At 47.4% G+C, this 22518-nt stretch overlaps 1 protein-coding gene across 5 annotated transcripts in view; it reads right to left on the bottom strand.

The window, feature by feature from the left end:
* The window catches only part of Ube4B (Ubiquitination factor E4B), a 373326-nt gene that overhangs the window by 30294 nt on the left and 320514 nt on the right, over window positions 1-22518 (bottom strand). For all 5 annotated transcript variants that reach the window (XM_084597298.1, XM_084597297.1, XM_084597293.1 and 2 more), the window contains one exon: window positions 20992-21818. In XM_084597298.1, coding sequence (XP_084453424.1) covers window positions 20992-21818 — 827 coding nt within the window. The remainder of the gene's footprint in view (window positions 1-20991; window positions 21819-22518) is intronic.

Here is a 22518-nt window from a genome sequence, read left to right as displayed (position 1 = left end):
GGACCAAATTAACCGAATTCGCACCTACTGGCTCTGTATCATATGCGCGTTATCGAGGCGAAAAAAAAAATACTTTGCCACTATTTGTACATAGAAAAAATGGTAACTTTTGGAAGCTTGATTCCTGAATGCAGTTCTACGGATGCTACAGTGTGTATTCCCGAAAAAACAAAACAAAAAGCAAACGCGTAGATTACAACAACACCTAAAGCTGAAGAGCTAAGAGTGCACTGGGGGGTCTTTCTTCCAGATGTGGACTGAAACCTGATTCAGGAAAACACACATCATTCATGGGAATGTCTTTTGCAGAAAAGTGTCGCTTGACCGTTGACTCTGAAGGGGATAGCTTAATGCAAATACAAGCGGAGGCTTACACAGAACAAGATGCTCAGGAAAAGGAAGCAATCATGCAACCAGAATGCAGCAACATTAATCGCGCTCTAAGAGGAGCAAAGAGAAAACTGGCATGGAGCGCAGAAGCAAGTGGTTATAATGAAGGCGCAAGATTTTTAATCCCGCGCGTGACCTAGACTTGATTGTGACCGTACAATAACCGCTCGGCTGATGAAACTGATGAAGAAATTACTTAGCGGTGCTAGGCGAAAAACCACGTGGAGGTAGGAATATCTTGCGCATCATTAGCAAGAGAAAAATTGGTCTGTATGCTATTTTAAAATTGCGGTGTCATGTGCGGCCTTCGTTAAAAACCTTTATACATTTTTACTTGTTTATTGTTGCTGCGCCTTTTTGCTCAAGTTTTCCAAAACTGCAATCTGTTTTTGCCTAATACTGGTAGATTTAAATATAATAGGGAAAACTGATATTTTGTTTGGAGGAAGCATGCTTAGTAAACATCACATCTCGATTTTAATCCTTAGATGAAGGACTGCAGTAAATGAGCATTCTAGGATGATTTGGAAGATAGTTATGGCTTGTCAAACTTGCCAAAGCAAAAGCTCATATTGGAGACTGGGACAAATGATTTATTTTGATAATTTTGGCAAACAAACAATGGTTAAAAAGCAGTGTTACTGCAGAACTTATGATTTTATCTTTCTCGCAAGAAAAAAATTATAGCGATAGCTGCTTTATAAGCCAAGGTATCGCACTTCCAAAATGGTGACTGTGTCCAAAATTCAATCTTGCGAAATGGGCAAAAAATCCAAAAAAAGAACAGCGCAAACAAATGGGGACAAAAGGAAGAAACCACAGGAACAAGCGCTGACTCTCAACTAAAGTTTAATCTCAGGAAACACGCTGCACGCCGAGTGTGTAAAATCCTGTCTTCAGAATGGTGGCACCAAGGCCAGTTTTTCAAGGACCGCCTAAGAGTTGCCTTTGAGCACAGCGGAGGTCTACATCACCATCCTTATATGTACCGTGAATGGTGCAAAACAGGTGACGTGTGTATGGAGTTCTTGTGGAGCAGGGTTCGAAAAAAACCGTGTTTCCTGTGATTAAGCGAGAGTCAGCGCTTGTTCCTGTGGTTTCTTCCTTTCGTTCGTTTGTTCGTGTTGTTTTTTGAATAATGTATCACCAGCTCGCCCGCTTAACTATTCAGGCGAAAAATGTTTTTGAAATCATCATCATCATCCTCAGTATGACTATACCCACTGCAGGGCGAAGGCCTCTCCCATATTCCTCCAATTAACCCGGACCTGTGCGAGCTGCATCCACTTGACCCCTGCAAACTTCTTAACCTCATCCGCCCACCTAACTTTCTGCCGCCCCCTGCTACGCTTTCCCTCGGAATCCAGTTTGTTACCCTAAGCGACCATCGGTTATCCTTTCTTCACGCTATATGTCCTGCCCCCGCCCACTTCTTCTTCCTGATTTCCACTAGAATGTCAGTAACTTGAGTTATTTCTCTGACCCACTCAGCATGTTTCCTATCTCTTAATGTTATCCCTACCATTTTTCTTTCCATAGCCCTCTGCATTGTACTCAATTAAAGTAGAACCCTCTTTGTTGGCTTCCACGTTTCAGCCCCATAGGTGAGTACAGGTAAGATGCAACTGTTGTATACTTTCCTCTTGAGGGATACCGGTAAGCTGCTAGTCATAATCTGGGAGTGCTTGCAAAATCTGCTCCATCCCAGTCTTATTCTTCTTGCTATTTCCCTTTCATGGTCCGGATCTGCGGTTATTAGCTGTCCTAAGTAGACATATTGCCGCGAAACCTTCAAAACAGTATTTGTTGTTTTTTAACAGCCGCCGGCATACAGGCTTATCACTCTGATTCTGGACCGCGTATCAGTTCCGTAATATTTGTTTGTTAATGCTCGATGTCGCGAGTCACACCTTTATCCGTTTTGTTGTAGCGAAAGATGCGCCGAAATCTGTCTCGAAGGTTCCAGCCACTCGGGTGTCTTTCCACACTGTTCCAGCCCGTGCTGGTAGCTGTTTGCGACATTATCTAGATTGTTCTGTGCAGCCTTTAAATTGAGCGTTGACAAGTGTGACGAGCATTCTTTGTCCGACGACCGACGAGCACGTTTGTTGCTATCGCCGCCGCCGAGTTGCTTACTTCTTTTGCGGGCGCAAGTCAGCCCCAATAAAGAGTTATTTCAGTACCATCACGCCTGTGTTTTCTTTTGGCGTGTACGGCCTTGTCACCACTACGTGACAATATTCGCCTACGACTTCCAGTACTTCGCTACCTAATGTAAACTGCTGTTCCTTCCCTAGGCTATTGAACATTACTTTAGTCTTCTGCATATTGATTTTCAAGCCTACCTTTCTACTTTTCCTGTCTAGGTCATCAATCATTATTTGCAGTTCATCCCCTGAGTTATTTAGCAAGGCGATGTCATCAGCAAATCGCAGATTACTGAGGTATTCTCTATCTACTCTTATCCCTAACTGCTCCCATTCCAAGTCTCTGAATACTTCTTCTAAGCAAGCTGTGAATAGTACTGGGGAGATCGTGTCTCCTTGCCTTGTTTTGACATATTTTTGAATTACTAAGGCTAACAGCAACTCAATAATATGAGTTTTGACTGGTTTTTGATGTGAATGCACTATTTCCCGTCGAGATAATTGCCCATGCAACTCAGAAGGAAATTTATTTTGACAAGGTTTGCGATTCCACATGCCATGTGTGATGATGTTTCGCGATCGCCGCTGCTGCCGCGCCACTAGCTTTTCTGAGTGCTCGATCTCTCGCGGCCATGAAAACCGCTCAGGTATCACTTCTTCATCAGCATCATCATGATTACGATGCTCATATGCGGCAGGAATCGCCTCAAGGAATTGCTCGCTCTCCTGTCAGTCGTGCCGAGCACCACCGGTTATGCCCTTATCGGCCCATCGCGGAGCGTCAGTGCTTCGTCACTGATTGCAGATTACACGATGCCGCATTGCCGCATCGTTTAATCACACTGGCACACCTCTTATATCTACCTTTCTTCGTTTTTTGGGCCATTATGACATGGAAACCTTAATTTTCCGTGTTTTATGCCGTGGTCAGGACGACGAAACTTTCCCTAAACCAGCTAGGCCTAACCTTGCAGCCTTTTCAAAATGGCGCCAGGCCACAAGCAGTGAACGGTGGCAGCCAACCAAAAGTAGCCACTTGGGACACATGCTTTTGAAACCCAACAGCACCGTGCGTTTCGCACAATTTTGTCCCCATGTTTTCCACTTTAGGTGTCCGCTCACGGACGCCAATCGTGACATGGGAATAGCCTGAATCACAATATTTCTAACAAAGACCAAAATGATGCCGGTGGAGAGCGTATTTTTCGATCTGCGGCCGATCAAAACTCAGCGTGATTTGACCTCAATTTACATCACAACTTTGGAATGCTGTAATGTGCGAAATAGGCGGTATTTTTGAACCGAAATTTGCAGATAGTTGCGGAAATGTCTCAGTTCAGTTTAGTCGTTCAGTCGTGTCCGACTCTTCGTGACCCTATGGACCATGTCACGCCACGCTTTCCGGTCTCTCACTATCTTCTTAACATCACATAGCTTCATCTGCAGTGCCTCGAGGATGCCATCTAACCATCGCGTTCGCTGCCTACCCCTTCTCCGGCGACCCTCAACCTTTCCCAACATCAAATCTTTCTCCAGCGACTCCTCTCTTCTCATCAGATGACCAAAGTAGCTGAGCTTTAACTTTAAAATTTGACCTTCCAATGAGCAGTCAGGGTTTATGGTCGACAATATCGACTGATTTGATCTTCTGGCAGTCCAAGGAACTCTCAAGAGTCTTCGCCAACACCACAATTCAAACGCGTCAATTCTTCGGCGGTCAGCCTTTTTCACAATCCAACTCTCGCATCCATACATCACAACTGGAAAGACCATAGCACGAGTTATACGGATCTTGGTTCGCAGACTAATGTCTCTGCTCTTTACTAGGCGGTCAAGGCTAACCATTGCTCTCTTTCCCAGAAGCAGGCGTCTCCTAATTTCATGGCTGCAGTCTCCTTCCGAGGTAATCTTGGAGCCCAAGAACAGAAAATCTGTCACAGCTTCCACTTCTTGTCCATTGATGCTCCAGGACTTAATAGGGCAAGACGCCATGATCTTTGTCTTTTTAATGTTCAGTTTAAGCCCAAACTTCTCACTCTCTTCTTGTACGCGGATCAGAAGTCTCTTGAGTTCCACTTCACTTTCTGCCATTAAAGTGGTATCATCCGCATATCTAAGGTTGTTGATACGGGAAATGTCTCAGGATCGCGAATATGAAGAAATAAGAAAATCAAATTTGTAGACCGATTTTCGGCCGCAAAGAGCCATGTCCCCCCCTTAAAGCATAGGCTCTTATTGATATGAAATATATTGTAAGGTAATGCGAAGGTCGGACTTGGGGTATCAGGTTTTATTGGTCGCACACTGCAGCCAACCACACTCCACGATGACGATGGGTATTTACAAGAGAGAGCAGGATGAAGACGAAGCAGCACGTTCAGCCATGTGGAAGATGAAACGCCACACAGTGCTCACACTATTTTGCCCGCGCAGTTGAAGCGGCCAGCCTGGCCGCAATTAGTCGGCAGGATTGCGCCGAATAAAAGGCTTCATGCGTGAAACGTGGACAACTTCAGTACCACGGTAACGACTGTCCGGAGGAGGGTAAACAGGGGAGACGCGATAGTTGACCGAGGAGGCTTTTGCAAGAACTGTGTAAGGACCAATGTAACGGTGCTGGAATTTGTCACATAGGCCAGGAGTGCGTAATGGGGACCAAAGTAACACCTCGTCGCCGGGACGGAACCATAGCGGCACTTGCGGTCTTCCAGGCTAGCTTCCGTGTTGACGCGAGCAAGCCGGCGAGATTTGGCCACTTGGGAAAGGACCTGGTCAGGAAGAGAGAATGAGGTAGCAGGAGAACGGCCGTAAACGAGGAAAAACGGGGTGTAACCTGTGGTTCGCTGCACAGCCGTATTGTAGGCGAAAGTAACAAAAGGAAGAATTACGTCCCAGTTTCGGTGGTCCTGGTCGACGTACATAGACAACATGTCAGAAAGCATGTGGTAGAAACCGCTCAGTCAACCCATTGGTCTGTGGGTGATAGCTGGAGGTCAATTTGTGATGTGTGGTTGAGGCCTCAAGAACTTCGGCTACAATCGTCGACAGAAATGTCCGACCACAGTTGCTGAGAAGCACTTGAGGGGCCCCATGGTGCAGTACGAGCGATTCCAAAAAGAAGGTCGCGACCTCATGTGCTGAGCCATTAGGCAGGGCAGCGGTCTCAGCGTAGCGTGTTAGGTAGTCGACGGCGGTGACGATCCAGCGATTACGTCGTGCGGACAATGGAAGTGGCCCGTATAAGTCTATGCCAACGACGGCGAAAGGAGTAGCAGGGCAAGGTAGCGGCTGTAGTAGGCCAGCCGGAGGAAAAGTCTGCCGTTTGTAGCGCTGGCATGGCAGACAAGAGGCGACATATTTTGCCATGCTTGAGGCGAGGCCTGGCCAGAAGAAACGGGTTTTCACGCGGTGGTAAGTTTTATGAAAGCCTAAGTGACCGGCTGTAGCATCATCGTGGAGAGCCGCCAGGATACGGGTGCGAAGCGCTCTCGGAATAGCGGGGACCCAACGGGTGCCTTCAGAGCAATAAATATAACGGGAGAGCACGCCGTTGTCAAGTTTGAACTTTTGGAGTTGCCTGCGCATCCTAGCGGTAGGAGGGTGAGAAGCACCGGTGAGAAGGTCGATTAGGGAAAGGCAGTAGGGATCTGCTCGCTGGTGTGAAATAATGGCATAGCGATATGGAGCAGCGGCAGGAGCAGCACAGGTGATGTTTGGAGCTCTGGACGACATTGGGACGTCGAGGGTGCACGCAGGAAGGCGCGAAGAAGCACTAGGCGGTGATTCTGGGAGCGGGCAACGGAAAAGAGCATCACCATCTCGATGTTTGCGACCAAATTTGTATGTGACATCGAAGTGGTACAGTCGAACCCCGCTACAACGAACGTCGCTTCAACGAAATTTTCGCTTCAACGAAATATTTCCAATTCCCCGTCAGCTTGCTATACAAAGTAATGGAACAAATTTCTCATCACAACGAATCATTTTTGGGGCGCGTTTCCGCTTCAACGAAATTTTTGCTATGCGAAGCTCGATTTAAAAATATATCTTACAATAAAACAAGCATATCGCCGCCCATCTATGTACTTCCATAGGCCCACGCTGCTTTGTTTCGCTAAACATTCGCTGGACCCAACTAATCCACTCACTGAAACGCACATGATCACCGCCATAGCTTGGTGTTGATGACAATCGGGCTGGCTGCCTTGCGACAAGGCGCGGGGGCAAGCTCCCGTTTTCTTCCAATCCAGAGCCGCAACCAATCCGTTGCCAAAGGACGCAGCAGCCTGGCAACAGCAGCGCGTTTGCCCTAGTTTTTTTCACTCGTGCTTGTGCTGCTAGTGCGCTGTATGAATGTGAGCATGGCGACTTCATCTAGAAAGCGGAAGTTCCTCTCGCTTGAAGAGAAGGCACGGATTATCAGCGCGGCATCCAGCGGCAGGAAAAAGGGAGATGTTGCAGCGGACTTCGGCATCTCACAGAGCACGCTGTCAACGATCTTGAAGTCGAAAGACGCGATAGCGCAAGCTCTTTCTTCGGGGACATCCGCGAAGCGGAAAAAGCTGACGCAAGCGGCTCACGAGGACCTTGAGAAGGCTCTCTACACGTGGTTCCTCGACGTGCGCGCAAAGAAGATGCCGGTCAGCGGAAACATGCTGCAGCAAAAGGCGCTTGTCTATGCCTGTATGCTGGAGGTTTTAGCGCCACCACCTGCAATAAAAGTGATGGATGCTTTTGATGTGATCCGCAGGTTTTTCGGTGCTCACGATGCAACGTCGCGATGCAACTGTTCACCGAGTGCGAAAGTCGCGCCACTGCACTCGTGGCAAAAAAAAAGAAGCAGAAGAAGCTTACCGACTTCTTTGGAAATAAATGATGTTTTGGCACTATGTGGTCCAACCTCACAGTGTTTTTGGGCTGTTTTCGCCTCAACGAAATTTCGCTTTAACGAAATTTTTCGCGCGCCGAGTCAGTTTCGTTGTAGCGAGGTTCAACTGTATTCCTGCAAATGCAGAATCCAACGACCCAGGCGTCCAGTCAAATTTTTGAGGGTTGATAACCAACACAGAGCGTGGTGATCGGTAACGATCATGAAATGACGGCCGTAGAGGTAGGGGCAGAATTTCTGAACTGCCCAAACGACAGCGAGGCACTCTTGCTCAGTGATGGTGTAGTTGCGTTCCGCTGGTGTTAGAGTTTGACTGGCAAAAGCAATTACCTTTTCCCGAGAAGCAGTATCACGTTGCAGAAGTACGGCGACGATACCGAGGCTGCTGGCATCGGTGTGGAGAATGGAGGCAGCAGTGTCATCGAAGTGAGCGACAACAGGGTCCGAAGTGAGGGCATTCTTCAGGGTTTGAAAAGCTTTTTCGCATTCTTCGGACCAATTGAAAGTAGTACGGTCGGTAAGAAGGTGGTGGAGCGGTGACAGCAATGGTAGCGAAATTGCGAATGAAACGGCGAAAGTATGAAGATAGGCCAAGAAAACTGCGTAGATCCTTAGTCCGCTGAGGGCGTGCAAAGTTCAAAACTGCAGCAAGCTTGTCAGGGTCGGGTCGAATGCCATCGCGGCTGACGAGGTGGCCCAGGATCTTGATTTCTTTCTTGGCGAAATTACACTTTTTTGTGTTCAGCTGGAGACCGGCGGATGCCAGGCATATTAATACGGCATAAATGATCAGAAAAAGTCGCAGAAAAAATAACTGTCGTCCAGGTAGCACAAGCATGTTTTCCACTTAAGTCCTCTAAGAACAGTGTCAATCATGCGCTCAAACGTAGCGGGGGCATTACAAAGTCCAAAAGGCATGACATTGAATTCGTAAAGCCCACCGGGAGTAGCGAATGCGGTTCTTTCTTTGTCGGCTTCGTGCATCGGAATCTGCCAGTAACCGGAACGCAAATCCAAAGTGGAGAAATATTCGGCGCCCTGAAGACAGTCGAGGGAGTTGTCAATTCGTGGCATTGGGTAAACATCTTTGCGAGTTACTTTGTTAAGTGCGCGGTAATCAATGCAAAAACGCACGGACCCATCCTTTTTTTTTACCAAGACGACCGGAGAAGACCAGGGGCTAGCTAAGGGCCGAATAATGTCTCGTCGGAGCATATCATTCACATTATCTTCTATGATTTTACGTTCTGATAAGGAAACACGGTAAGGGCGGCGGCTAACAATAGAAGTACCTTCTGTAATAATGCGGTGCTGTGCAGAAGAAGTTTGGCCCAAGGTCGGAGAAGTGACATCAAAGGAGACTTGGTGTTTTCGAAGTAATTCCTGCAAAGCTTGGCGGTGAGTCGCAGGAAGGTCAGGATTGATGGTGCCAAAGATAACACAGAGAGAGGCATCGGAAGAAGCTGCTGGTGAGGAAGAGGGGGTGGTAAGGGTGGTGAGGGACACCGGGTGAATGTCCAGGGCACAAGGAAAACATGTCCCTTTAGTCAGCACAATGGGCTCTGGGGAAGTGTTCGAAGCAGCGACAAGCGCTGTGCCATGCTCAAACCGAACAAGACTTGGTGGTAACGCAATTCCACGGGTCAGATGGCGATCAGAGGGCACGATTAGCACATCTCCGCCATCAATGTCAGTTGAAGTAAACGCGACAAGTTGTTCTCATCGAGGGGGCAACACTGAGTCAGTAGCGGCAAGCAGGCGATGACGGGGCTCGGGAAATTCAGAAGACGGATCGCTCTCGTTCATGTAAATGACCCTGTCACGACACGAAATGCTGGCTGATGCGGCAGACAGAAAATCCCAGCTTAAAATAATTGGGAGAGCGCACGGTGACAACACGGCGAATTGTACATGGTGGCGGACACCGCCAACAAAAACTCGCACAGTACATGTAGCAAAAGGCCGAATTATTGCACCATTAGCTCCGCAGAGTTCAGGTCCATCGTAAGGCGTTTTCACTTTTCGCAAACGGGAGCACAAGTCAGTGTGTATCACAGAAACAGCGGCGCCCGTGTCAACTAAAGCCTCAACAGATAAACCTTCAACCCAAACTAAAATAATATTCCAGGGACGTTCCGGAGGATTTTTGGGATGGCCGAAGAGTGTAGTTTTCCCTCCTAAAACTGCAGTGGTCAGTTTTCCGATAGGCGGGGGGTCATCAGAGAAGCTTGGCGGAGAGGCGAGGTTGAGCGGCGAAAAGGCGAAGGAGAACGGCGTCTTGAAGGCCTGTAACCACCAGGCAGACTGGGACTTTCTGACGGGGGTGATGAACGTCGGGGATAATCAGGGAATGAATGGTGGTGAGAGCTGGAGAAGCGAGGAGGGTAGTCTGCTTCAAATGAGTCGTAGCTGCGGCGTTCATTTTGGAGCCTGCGACGACAGAAACGAGAAATATGGCCTCGGTACCCGCAGTAATAACAAACAGGGCGGGCTGGGTGCCAGGTGGGGTAGTATGTCGGTGACGCGGCAGGTGGTGCCAACGCGGTGACATGAGCAGTGGTAGGCGCCGGTGGCATAGGCGCTCCAACTGCAGGCGGCAAGGACGTGACCTGGGCGTACATTGACACATGACAGATGGTAGGAGCGACCGGTGTTGGAGGGGAAGAGGTCATTGAGGCCAGCTCTTCTTTGACAAAGCTACGGAGGCCGGCACTTGAAGGATGTGGTTCAGATGCAGGGCGGTACAAATTACCTTGAGCTGAGAGCTCTTCACGAATTAATCCGCGAATAAGCGCACGGAGGTCTGCAGTGAAACCAAAGGAAGTGGGATCAGGCTGCAGGCGTATTGACTGTAGTTCGTCAAGGCGTTGACAAGTCGATATGATGACGTCGATAGTGGTAGGGTTCTGCACGGCCAGGGCGTTAAAGGCGAGTGGCCCAATACCTTTAAGGGCGTGCCGAACCCGCTCGGCCTCTGGCGTGGTGTCATTTATGCGCCGGCAAAGTGCAAGAACATCTTCTATATAAGAGGTATAGGTCTCATTAGACCGCTGAAGTCGGGCTTCTAGTTTCTTCTTGGCGGACTCCGTGCTAACAGTAGGAGCGCAGAAAATCTGGCGTAACTTTTGCTTAAAGGTAGCCCAGTCTGGAATCGTCGATTCATGGTTTAGGAACCATGTTTTGGCCACATCCGTCAGATAAAAGGACACATTAATTAGTTTAAGAGAATCATCCCATCGGTTGAAAGCACTGACCCGGTCGTAGCTGTCGAGCCAGTCATCAGCATTGCTGCCGCGGAGACCAGCGAACATCTGCGGGTCGCGCTGACGGCTACTGACAGTCCAAGTAGCAAGGGGAGCTGGGGTCGAGTTGGTAGAAGCCAGAACAGCGGAGTGGCCCTCTTGGGTGATGACGATGGTTGTCGGGGTCAAACGGCGGCCAGAAATCAAGGCGCACCTCCACCACGTGTAAGGTAACGCGAAGGTCGGACTTGGGAGATCAGGTTTTACTGGTCGCATACTGCAGCCAACCACACTCCACGATGATGGTGGGTATTTATAAGAGAGAGCAGGATGAAGATGAAGCAGCACGTTCAGCCATGTGGAAGATAAAGCACCACACAGTGCTCACACTATTTGTAACTTTTGGAACAAAGTGAAATGCTTCAGCTGTATTGGCATGAGTTCTTTCTGTGCACTTGCTGACAAGTAAACAAGTATGCCCAGTTTTATTTATATATTGTATATGTGAACAACACAGGAAAAAAAGTCGTGCAACACTCCTTTTATGTACATGTAATGTGGCAGAATTGCACGAACAGCAGAGCACAAACGAGGAACATTTACTTACATATGTAGGGTATACTGCTGGGCTAGTTGGTGGTGGTTATCAAACATTATGGTGTCGCAGCAACAAGGACAAATGACTAGGGTCAGCGCAGTTGTGTGTGTCCCTAGTCCTTTGTCCTTGTCTGCCAGTGCTGCAACACCATAATGTTTGATTTACTTACAGCGCCATGGTTTAAGGTACATCATGGCCTCCACACCAGGCTTTGCCAAAGTCACCATCTTTTGAATGAAAAGGATGACAAAGTTTTTTTTCCCTCAGATTCACAATAGGCACGAGACGAGGCCGGTTCATTGCGGGGTAGCTCGTTGGTAATGCCACTTACGGTGAAACATAAGCACAATATATAACTGCATCCATGACATGAGAGTGTTGCGCAAGAGGACAGATACAGAAAAGGTACACAACGCAGGTGCTGTGTGTAGCGCCTGATTGTGTATATTTTCTTGTCCTTCATCCTTTCACTCCGCACACTCATGTCATGGAGCACCGTTACCGACTCGCCCAACTTTTCACCCTTGTGAATGCATGCTCTAAAAATGTTTCTCACAAACTAAAGCAGTTGGCGTGTACCTTCTCTATCGATGTTTCGTTCCCATTCTGCAAAATGCGTACTTGGCATCAGATGGCGCAGTAAACATGAAAATACGCTTCTTGTTCTAGCCCCGTTTGCCCACAAAGCACTCTGTGCACTGCCGCTTTATCTTTGGAATTTTCCTGTGCAGGCACTGGGGAAACAACAATCAGGAACTCTCTTCACCAGTGAAAAAAGAAGAGATAAAAGTGGGCACAGAATGCACGCACAAAACGCAAAAAAGAGCAGCTAGAAGTGTAGAACGACTCGCGTGTGCAAGCACCTACACCGGAAATAAACAGCTGCACATTGGTGAATGCAAAGGACGCGCAAAGCAGGTTTAACACGCACGCACAACACCAACATAGTAGACAGAACTGCGGCACAACGTACACAAAATAGAAACACAACACAGGCACACTATTCACGTGTTTCTATTCACGTATTTGTGTATGTTGCGCCGCAGTTCTGGGTACTATGAAGCACCAACTCGCCCCTCAAACTGTTATTCTGACAAGACGAACAGATTGCAGTCTTCTGAAGCGAGAAAACCGTGGCACCCTCCCGACAAGCAGCGCCCTCTGCCGCTACCGATTGGCTTTCATTGTAAACGGAACCATCCTCGCCAAGAGGGAAGTGGGGGCACTTGTCACACTAGCCAGTATATTCTAGGCACTATATTTAGGTATAATTTTTTCATCTGCATCGTCATGATGATTAAGATGCTCGTACGAGGCAGGAATCGCCTCGAGGAAATCGCTCTATCTGTCATGCTGAGCACCACCGGCTACGCCTTTATCAGCCCACTGCGGAGCGTCGGTGCTTCGTCATTGATTGTGCATAACAGGATGACTCGTTGCCGCATTGCCAGCGCGCCTCTTATCTCTACCTTTCTTTGCTTTTTAGGCCAGTATGAAGCTCGAACCTACATTTTCCGCGTTTTACGCTGTGGTCATGACGCCAGGGCATCGCTAAATCAGCTAGGCCTAACTATGCGACCTTTTCAAAATAGTGCCAGGCCGCAAGCAGTCGACGCTGGCAGCCAACCAAAATTGGTCATTTGGGTCACATGCTTTCGGAGCCCAATAGCAGCGCATTTCGCATAATTTTGTCCCTCTGTTTTCCGCTTCGGGTGTTTGCTCATGGATGCCAATCGTGATATGGGAATAGCCTGAATCACAATCTTTCGAACGAGACTAGAATGATGCCAGTGGAGCAGGTATTTTTCGGTCTGCGGCCGATCAAAACTCAGCGCGATTTGACCTCAATTTAAAGGGCCAAGCATTCAGCTTTGGAACGCTGTAATGTGCAAAATAGGTGGTATTTTTCAACCAAATTTGCAGATAGTTGTGGAAATGTCTCAGGACCGCAAAAATGAAGAAATAAAAAATTCGATTCTTGGACAGCAATGAGCCGTGTCCCCTCTTAATTGGTGCCATGGTTACAGTGGCTAGAATACTGAAGTGTAATTACCGCCAAGCGGTGCCTATGGGGAGCGTTGAAACCGTCTGGTGATGCCTCCGCTAGATGGCGCGCCCACCCGCTTACATGTCAGCACGTCAGGTCAGCGGATGAGATGCGTGCTTGAACCCTTGACTGCGCGCGTGATGTGGGCTTCTTGCTTTGTCTTTTGGTGCAAATTCTGCCTGACGTTGTATGATGAGCCGGCGACAAAGTAACTGTTTTGTACCTCATTACAAAAGCGGGTACAAATTGTACTAGGAAGAGTTGTTTTGTGTGCCAAAATTAGCTAAAAGCACAACGCTGCCGTTTGCGAGCTTCTTGAAAAAAACAAAAAACACCACTAACGTCAGCTTTGGCACGTTATTTACGGCGCAACTGCGAATGGTAATTGATAGAAGGATCGTGGGCGGTCGCTCTGAATGCGGCTTCCGGACCATTTTTCTGATTGTGCCTTGCAATACCTGTGCCAAAAACCGTTTCAAGAAAAGTAGTCATAAGGTGAGGCTGTGCCCATATCGCGCCAGCACAGCCATAAGAGCGACGACATATAACGATTAAGGGGCCACTGCCTTATGTGAGGAGTCTGATATCACGCAACGGCCAGTTCTGAGCATAGACTTGCATTTAATCACATGCATGCACGCATGGACTTTTCTGTCACGTCATAAAGCTTCACGAGATTAATGGAATGTCACCGAACACAGCGTACAGTGTACGCCTAATCGCGGATCTGATCTTTTGGGCGCCGGTTGAGGAACATGTTGTTCACTATGTAAAAGCTTGACATGGCAAATGTTTCAGATGGTAAAGTTAAACTATTGAAGAACCCTGGTGACGGCCTTGCATTCTGAAGTAGTTCAACGTTCTATTATCAACGTTCTATTTCGCTAACATAGACCGCACCGGGACTGTGCTTTTCCCGCGGGGGGGTAGTGTTACTTAGCTGTATTCGCTGTTTGTGATGAGGATAAAGAAGTGCAACAGACTCCGAGAAGACGACGACGCTGAGTGTCGTGAAATCAGTGCCCTCATCAACGTTAGCTGTGCGGAGAGCTTTCAGACTGTAGATCTTCCACGTAACAATATAATATATATGCATCTGTGTTCAGGGGCAGACATTTTGAAGTGTTCACAGGATGTCTAGCTAGCATCGAACGTGTATGCGAAATGAGCACAGCTATAGAATTTTATTTAAGCACAGCCTGCAAGCATCTCTATTCCCGAATATTCCTGAATAATTTAATAAAGCCCCTGAAGAACTGAAAAAAAAAAAACAAAAAAACAAACAAACAAATGGCAGTAATTTTCAAATTATTCAATGCTTGAGTGCATGCTAATCAATTATGGAATGAAATTGTCTTCTGCAGCTGAGGAGATTTTTTTTTTTGCTCACAGAAGAAAAACAGCCAAATTAAAAGGCCCAAGCAAAATCAGCAGTGAAGCAACACATTATTTCCGAAAACAAAATTACAACTATCCCTAAGTTGTAATTCCTAAGCTGCTCATCTAGCTACTCGGAAAAGAACAAAACTTACGGTGAAAAAAAAAATAAAAAAATTAAATAATCAGCGGCGGTTTACCTTGGCAAAGCACGAATATACATGTAATATTTACAGCTCATGTTTAGAAAAGTATTGCTTCCTATTGGCCTCGAGATCGAGCAGAGTCGCCACCTTGCGGCTCAGCGGCGAAACCTACTCAGTGTGGATGCGTTTTCACGTCACGTGCCAGCCCGCAGTGATTTACGCGCGCGCATGCGGTGTGTACACGAGTGTTTTTGTTTGTTTCGCGGTTCCTGTGAGCTTTTGCTTACCTATATGCCTCTTGCAAAATAAATATGAGCAGTCTATAACCACACGCTTCATTAAAAAAAAATATACTTGTCCGTATCGAGCATGTCATGCTTGGTTAAGGACATCATCCATCGCGGTCTTCGGCGCTTGAAATCCTTTGACATGCAATGTCTCAAACGAAGTGGTACTGTCGTTACCGCCGTGTCAAAGCAAGACAGGTCGCTGCCGGCTATAAAAGTTAATGCAAACGCTCAGAAATCGCATATTCCCATTTCTGTTTGGAAAACCGCAGCTACTAAAACATATGCCGCCGCAGACTGCTTCATGCTTCATATAGTAGAATGCAGTTCGAACAGACCACTCTATGCCTACTATGCCTTCTGTATTCACGATAGAGTTGTGTGAGTACATTTTTTCTTGTTTTTTGCTTTTAAACCTCTGTCGCGGTGTCTCAATGGTAAGGGCGCTCAACTGCTGATTTCGAGAACGGGGGATTCAATTATAACCGTTTCGAAAGGCATTCCTCTGCTGTGGGATTTGACTGCACAATAAACAATCCCATGTGGTAAATGTGGTGTTAATAATGAAAAAAAAAAAAAAAAAAAAACGACACCAAAACCAGCCTCTGCAATCATCCGTCATAGCCGATGCCACTTTCATGCGTTAAACCCGGGCGAATATGCATTTCTTTTCTATTTTTTTTTGTTGAAGGCTTCTGTGCATCTATAAAAGTTTTAGTGATCACATTTTGCTTTAGAGAAATGCTCGAATGTTTGGGAAACATATTCCCTGCACCTAATTGTTACCCTAAATATTACATAATACACCTAGATCAATGTACTCTACTGGTAGCCTATTATAATCATTATAATCCCTTTTTGTCCAAGTGCTGTCTTCCGACAAAACTCGTCATTTCTGACAAGGGGAGTAAAACAGCTTCATGCGTGCTTAAATATCAGTGTTTAGTTCGGGAATAAATACATCTTTACAGTCGCATGATAAGATGACCTCCATTTCTTTCAGAATAGTTTTATATCCGGCATCTGTTTTGGAAGCAACCCTAATATTTTACTTCGCATAAGATTTAGTCACTGCTAAATAATTAGTGATAAAGAAATTTTCAGCCTGTAAAATTGCTTCCCAGAACATGACAGTGTCCACGCGCAGTTTATAACGATGTCTTCGCAGCGAGTAATTCGTAGCTTGCACTTTAACGTTACTGAAAATTAATCGCTGATTATTGTAAATTCTGTCAAGTGTGTAAAAGTTCTCTCACACGGTGAAATTTATTGGCATTGTAAAACAAAATAATTACAGTACTAATTTACCATGCACCGCATCTTGAAGGGGTTCTGAAACGCGGCCGATTAACCGCGCAGCGAGCAGACGACACGCAGTGAGCGGATGTGTAAGCGGGCGTCAGTGCCCCCTGGATCAGAGCATCGCGGAAGGGCATCAGAGTCTGGTCCCCACACTTCCCCTATTCTAGCGTAGTACAGCGGCTAGAATAGGGGAAGTGTGCGGACCGCGTTGCCGACTCTGATGCCCCTCCGCGATGCTCTGATCCAGGGGGCACTGACGCCCGCTTACACATCCGCTCACTGCGTGTCGTCTGCTCGCTGCGCGGTTAATCGGCCGCGTTTCAGAACCCCTTCAAGATCCGATGCATACTTTCTGCTCTTCCTGTGACCTCCACTTTTACACAGCATCTTTATTTATTTGTCAACTATCTAAAGGGCCAACCACATGGAGCGAACTTTCTCTGCGAAAGTCATACGGCGCGGAGGAATGCTGACGCACCGCCGCCGTGCCGAACCACATGCAGCGAAAAACTGGCGGCGTCAGCAGCGTCGGCGCCCGAGTGAGAAAACGCACGACCTGGGATCGATTCAATAACGCACTTTTCACACTAAATGACATTTCAAGAGCAACCCATAAAATAGGCTAGCGTCTCAAATTGCTCCCGACAGCACTTTTATACTGCCTCCACTGTCCGACGCTGTAGCAACAGCGTACTGCAGGCGCAAGCAGGGTTTGAGCCAGTGTTGAGCGGAACGTCGAAAAAGCTCCCGCTTCAGCTGTATAATCAGAGCAGGCAAAATCGCAACGCTTACAGCATTTTATGGCGGGACCTTACTAAAGCAGTGCCACCCGCTGGCGCGGCGGAAGACAGTGCGCTGCCGTGCGCTGCTCCCTAGTCGTCGATAGGCCTATTTTGCTTCGCATCGATGGTACAGTACTACATAAAACGGCGCTATGAAATTCCTTCGTACTATAGTAAATGGTCTACTCATAAAACTGCCTAACTCTCAATCCCATTCTCTAGCAATAAAAGCAAAATATGAATAACTTCGGCTCCACTTTTTAGCGGATGCGGCGTGCAAGTGGACTGGAGCAGCCGTGCCGCAACGGCGGCAGCGAGTTGTGAGCAGAACTTTGCTTGCATCGCAGCTGTCGCTTCTATATCAGCCGCTTGGTACGGCTCAGCGACCCTCAGGAAGGATTCAGTATTGACATTTCGCTTATTATTTACGGGAACAACAAACTTCAGCACACTTTTCTAAAGTTTTGCATATCGTCGACGCGCACGACTTGGAGCTGCAGCCGGCGGGGAGCGGCAGCAAGTGCTGCCACCTCACGGTGGTCGCGCCCAGGAGCGGCCGTTCGCCCGGCTGCCGGCAAAAATATCTGACCCGGCTTGATAGCCGGCGAACGGCCGCCGGGCGGCAGTTCGCAAGGTTTGCCGCGGGAAAATCGCTCCATTTGGGTCGGCCTTAAGTCATGCCGATGTAATTTTATTATTCTATGCAGCGGCCATTTTTAAGCAGAAGAATTACAACCAGCATTCTAAGCGGGATTTCGCCGGGGTGGCTTTAAAACCTCCTTTGAGCAATCACTCCAAGAAAAACTTGCCGCCAGTAACTGCCACCAGACACGGGCGGAGGTAAAAAGATTAACTTTGCTGGCCACAGTGCTAGATAGACCACCCCGCAGTTTCGGTACCCAGCTTTTTTTTTTTTTTTTTTCATCCTATATGACACAGTGGCACTAAAGACGTTGATTAGGTCTCCTTAATCCTAATGAAAACCCAAGGAACTATTTAGGTACTTAGCTAAACGTGGCAAGGCATGGCATAACAAAGCTACAGGAGGCAATACTTTTCTAAACATGAGCTGTAAACATTGCATGTATATCCGTGCTAGTAAACCACCCCTGAATTTTTTTCACCGTGAATTTTGATGCTTTCCGAATAGATAGGTGAGCAGCTGAAGAATCACTTAGGGCTAGTAGTAATTTTGTTTTCGCAGTTACTCTCTTGCTTTGCTACTGATTTTGCCTGGACGGCTTAATTTGTCTGTTTTTCTTCTGTGAGACAAGAAGAAACACCTCTGCTGCACAACGAAATTTCATTCTATAATTGATTAGCATGCACTGAAGCATTGGGAAAATTTCTAAATTACCGCCATTTGTTTTTTTTTTTCAGTTCTTCAGCGGCATTATTTAAATAACTGGCAGTTATCACTTCCGTATCAAGAGCTCTGAACTTCGCGACCGTATTGGGTGGAAGACTTTAGCAACCCGAAGAAAAATCAGCTGGCTGAAGTTCTTGTACAGCATTTACAATGATTGTACCGGTATTAATAAAAACACTTACCTAAAGCAGCCATATTACATTTTGGAGAGACTAGACAACACGAAAAAGATTGAGTGATCAATGCCGCATTAATGTATTTAAGTATTCGTTTTTCCCTAAAACAATTCTGGACTGGAATAAGCCTCCGAATGATGCAGTTTGTGCACCTGGCTTCCAAAGTGCTGTTGAAATGGTGTTGTCATATATTTCTTCCAGACCTCGTGCGTTTACCAGCGCTGCGTTTGATGTATGTTATGTTATTACTTATACTACTTGTGAATTCATTTAGTGTTCTATTAGTGTGTTGCGTTACCTTGCTAACAAGTTTCCCGATACCTTCTTTGCATGTGTTATTGTATGTAGTTGTGTCCCCCCCTACAATAATGCCTCACGGGCGCTGTAGGTACTTACAATAAATAAATAAATAAGGAAAACACCGGGAGCCGAGACGTTTGCAGGCTATGCTTAAACGAAATTCTATAGCTGCGCTCATTTCGTGTTCACGTTCGATGCTGTCAAGCTAGATATCATCATATATATCAAGCTAGACATCAACAAAACATCTATCCCTGAACGCAGGTATATATATATATATTACCTACTTCAGAATTATTACCCACTTCAATAGCTTAAACTCGACCTGCCGAAAGCCGTGTCGAGCTGTTACATAGCGAACACGTACGTTCCTCGATCGGCGCCCAGGAGATCCAGATCAGCGGTTAGGCGCACACTGCACGCTACATTCATTGACACTCCACTGATCTCACGAACCTTTATGACGTAACAGAAAAGTCCATGCGTGCATGCATGTGATTAAAAGCCAGTTTATGTTCAGAACTGGCCGTCAGGTCATCGGGCTCCTCACATGGCAGTGGCCGCAGCCCCTTAATCGTTATATGCCGTCGCCAGTGCTGAACGATGGGCACAGCCTCAGCTTATGATTATTTTCTTTGAAACGGTTTTTGACACATGTATATCAAGGCACAATCAGAAAAATGGTCCGGAACACGCCGTACAAAGGGGCCACCCACGATCGTTCTATCAATTAACATTAGCAGTTGTGCCGTAAATAACGTGCCAAAGCTAACGTAACAGTAATTATTTTCCAAAGCAGCTCGCAAACAGCAGCGTTGCGCCTTTCAATAATTTCGCACACAGAACAACTATTCCTAGTACGATTTGTACCCGCTTTTGTAACGAGGTACAAAACAACGACTTTGTCACCGGCTCATCATACACCGTGAGGCAGAATTTGCACCAAAAAACAACGCAAAGCGCCCACATCCCGTGCACACTCCAGGGTTCAAGCACGCGTTTCATGCGCCGACCTGACGTGTAAGCGAGAAGGTGCGCCATCTAGCGGAAGCATCACCAGACGGCTTCAATGCTCCCCATAGGCGCCACTTGGCAGTAATCACACTTTATCATTCTAGCCACTGTAGTCATAGTCAGAGCCCAACTAGGCCTTTTAGCTCCAAGAAAGGCATAAGAATGTACATGACCCGGAGAAACTGAAGGCCTTTACTGCCCAGCAGACCAGGTTCATAAGAGCTAGGACGCAGTGGCTGAGACTATCCCAGCTAAAATGTGCTGCATTCTTTGCTTGCAAATGAGCGCAAATAAATGGGCTTAGATATGTTCTCAACACTACCAAGTTTCTTGTAGCTTCCATGTACGTTCACCTTCGTCCCTTAAAATTCATTCAAGTGAAGTTTCAAAGCACATAATTAGAGGGTAGGTGCATGTTGTTGTCAGGACGTATGACACTCCATGCATCGTTAACTCATGTGCAAATATGTAAAGACAATTTTTGTGCTGTTTGCCAAGCTTTTCTTGTGCTGGTAGCATTGTTCGCAACAATAAGTACAGCAAGTGCAACATCCGAATATTTCAAGAGTCTGCATAGTGCTGAAACACCACGCAGTCAGGTCACAAGTGAGTCTGTCAGCATGAAAGTGTGGAAGGCAAGATGGAGAAACTTTTCAACCTCCATGGGAGCACATTATTATGCATTTATAACTTACAGCTTTAAATTGCACCACCATGCCACCCTATGAGAAACCTTGAGACCTAGATCAAAGGCGGATGCTGCATGTGCTATACTGAAAAGTATCCTCTTTCCTTCATCAACCAGGGCTAGGTGTAGTGTGCAGCAATATACAGAAATTGCAAAGCTAATTTAATTATGGTAGTATGTTCCAACACCAAGATTTCGGCCCTATCTGCCAATGATATGAAATACAATAACGAGATACCTGGCCGTAGCATGTCCTCAGTGAGTGGCTGCCGGTTGAATGGGTCAGTGCTGGAGTTGAGCAGGTGGCGCACGATGGTCGCCTTGTCCACCACGTGACCGCTGGGCAGCACCACGGGCTCTTCCATCAGTGTGTCCATGAGGGGGTCCCGAAATTCGTCTGGCGCATCGGCATAGTCCACCTGCCGACGTGCGTGCTCGGCAGCGGCCGCTACGCGTGCCGCCAGCCGCTCAAACTGCTCGAGCCGTGGCTGTGGCTTGACGCATGCACGCCGCATGCGGGCTGCTGCGTCTGCAAACAGCTGGGCACGGTAGGAGCGCTCATCGCGTGCCACGGCTGCCAGAAATTGGGGGTAGTCCAGGTGCAGGTACACATCAGTCAGCTGGTCCAGCAGCCGCCGCGGCTCCCAGCCATACTTCTCGGGCTGTGCCACCTTGAGGTCCTTGCAACGCGGCCCACACAGCTGGCCCAGGTTGGAGTTGAGCATGGCTGCCAGCCGGTCCACCAGTTCGGGCCGCAGGAAGGGCTCGGGCACGTGCGCTGTCAGGTAGTGCAGCGTGTCCACTGTCTCCCGAGCCAGCGTCAGGTAAGAACGGCACTGGCGCTCGTCCAGGGCCAGTTGGCGGCGGTGGCCCTGCTGCTCGCTGCTGTCGACTGCCGCTGCCAGGTGCAGCCTCTTGAGGCTCTCCAGGGACTCGTCCAGCAGGAATGTTGTGTCGTTCATCAGCATGTTGACAAAGCGCACAAACTGGCGGCCCGCCTGTGATGCCTCCTGGAGGATCGCATCTCGGTGCCGGGGTCGCTCCCACAGGGCCTTGAGCAGCACACTGGGCACATGAGAAGCTCATCAATTCACAGTCCACTATGATGCTCGTTTATCTCATGGGCAACAACCGTCTCGAAGGCACTTTGCGGCACAGACTAACCAAAGTGCACCTGTCGCTGCGGGAACTGCCCAGCGCCAGCTCTACAAAGGACGCAAAATTGCCTACAGCACATGCGACTAATACTGGCCTTCATAATTAGGCCTAGCCATTACAGCCAAAAACCATTTGTAAAATCTTCAATGAACCAGGCAGAATGCTCGACATATTGAATAGGCATAAAAACTACCAAAGATAGCCTATGGTTTTTCTTTTTTGCCATCTTCAATATTTTACGTAGACAGTAAACTTTGGTAGAGTAGAAACTCAGATATAGTAAAGTGAAACTCAAGTTCATCTCCCGTACACAACCGCACATTTCTACCTGCTCACAGTAAAGGCATTTTTGATGAAAATTGTAAAGTGCATCTGGCCATGGCGACGTACCTCTCATGACATGACATTTCCGCATGCACACTACCACTGCGAGGCAATTTTTCTTTTTGAAAAAATAATGCTTTTTCACCAGCTCCGAGGAAAGGCCAACTTTATGTAGGCCTTGGAGCATAGGAGAAAACAGGTAAAGCTGGACATGGAAAGAAGATGGCACGGTCCATTAAGAAAGAGAGTAAAAGCGCCGCGAGAAATAGGGAAGGTAAGAAAC

This window comes from Amblyomma maculatum, chromosome 3 (assembly GCF_055883805.1).
Source record: "Amblyomma maculatum isolate TAMU_Amacu chromosome 3, ASM5588380v1, whole genome shotgun sequence".
Lineage (NCBI taxonomy): Eukaryota > Metazoa > Arthropoda > Arachnida > Ixodida > Ixodidae > Amblyomma > Amblyomma maculatum.
Note: the sequence above shows the minus strand (reverse complement) of the source record. Positions and strands in the feature narration are given on the sequence as shown.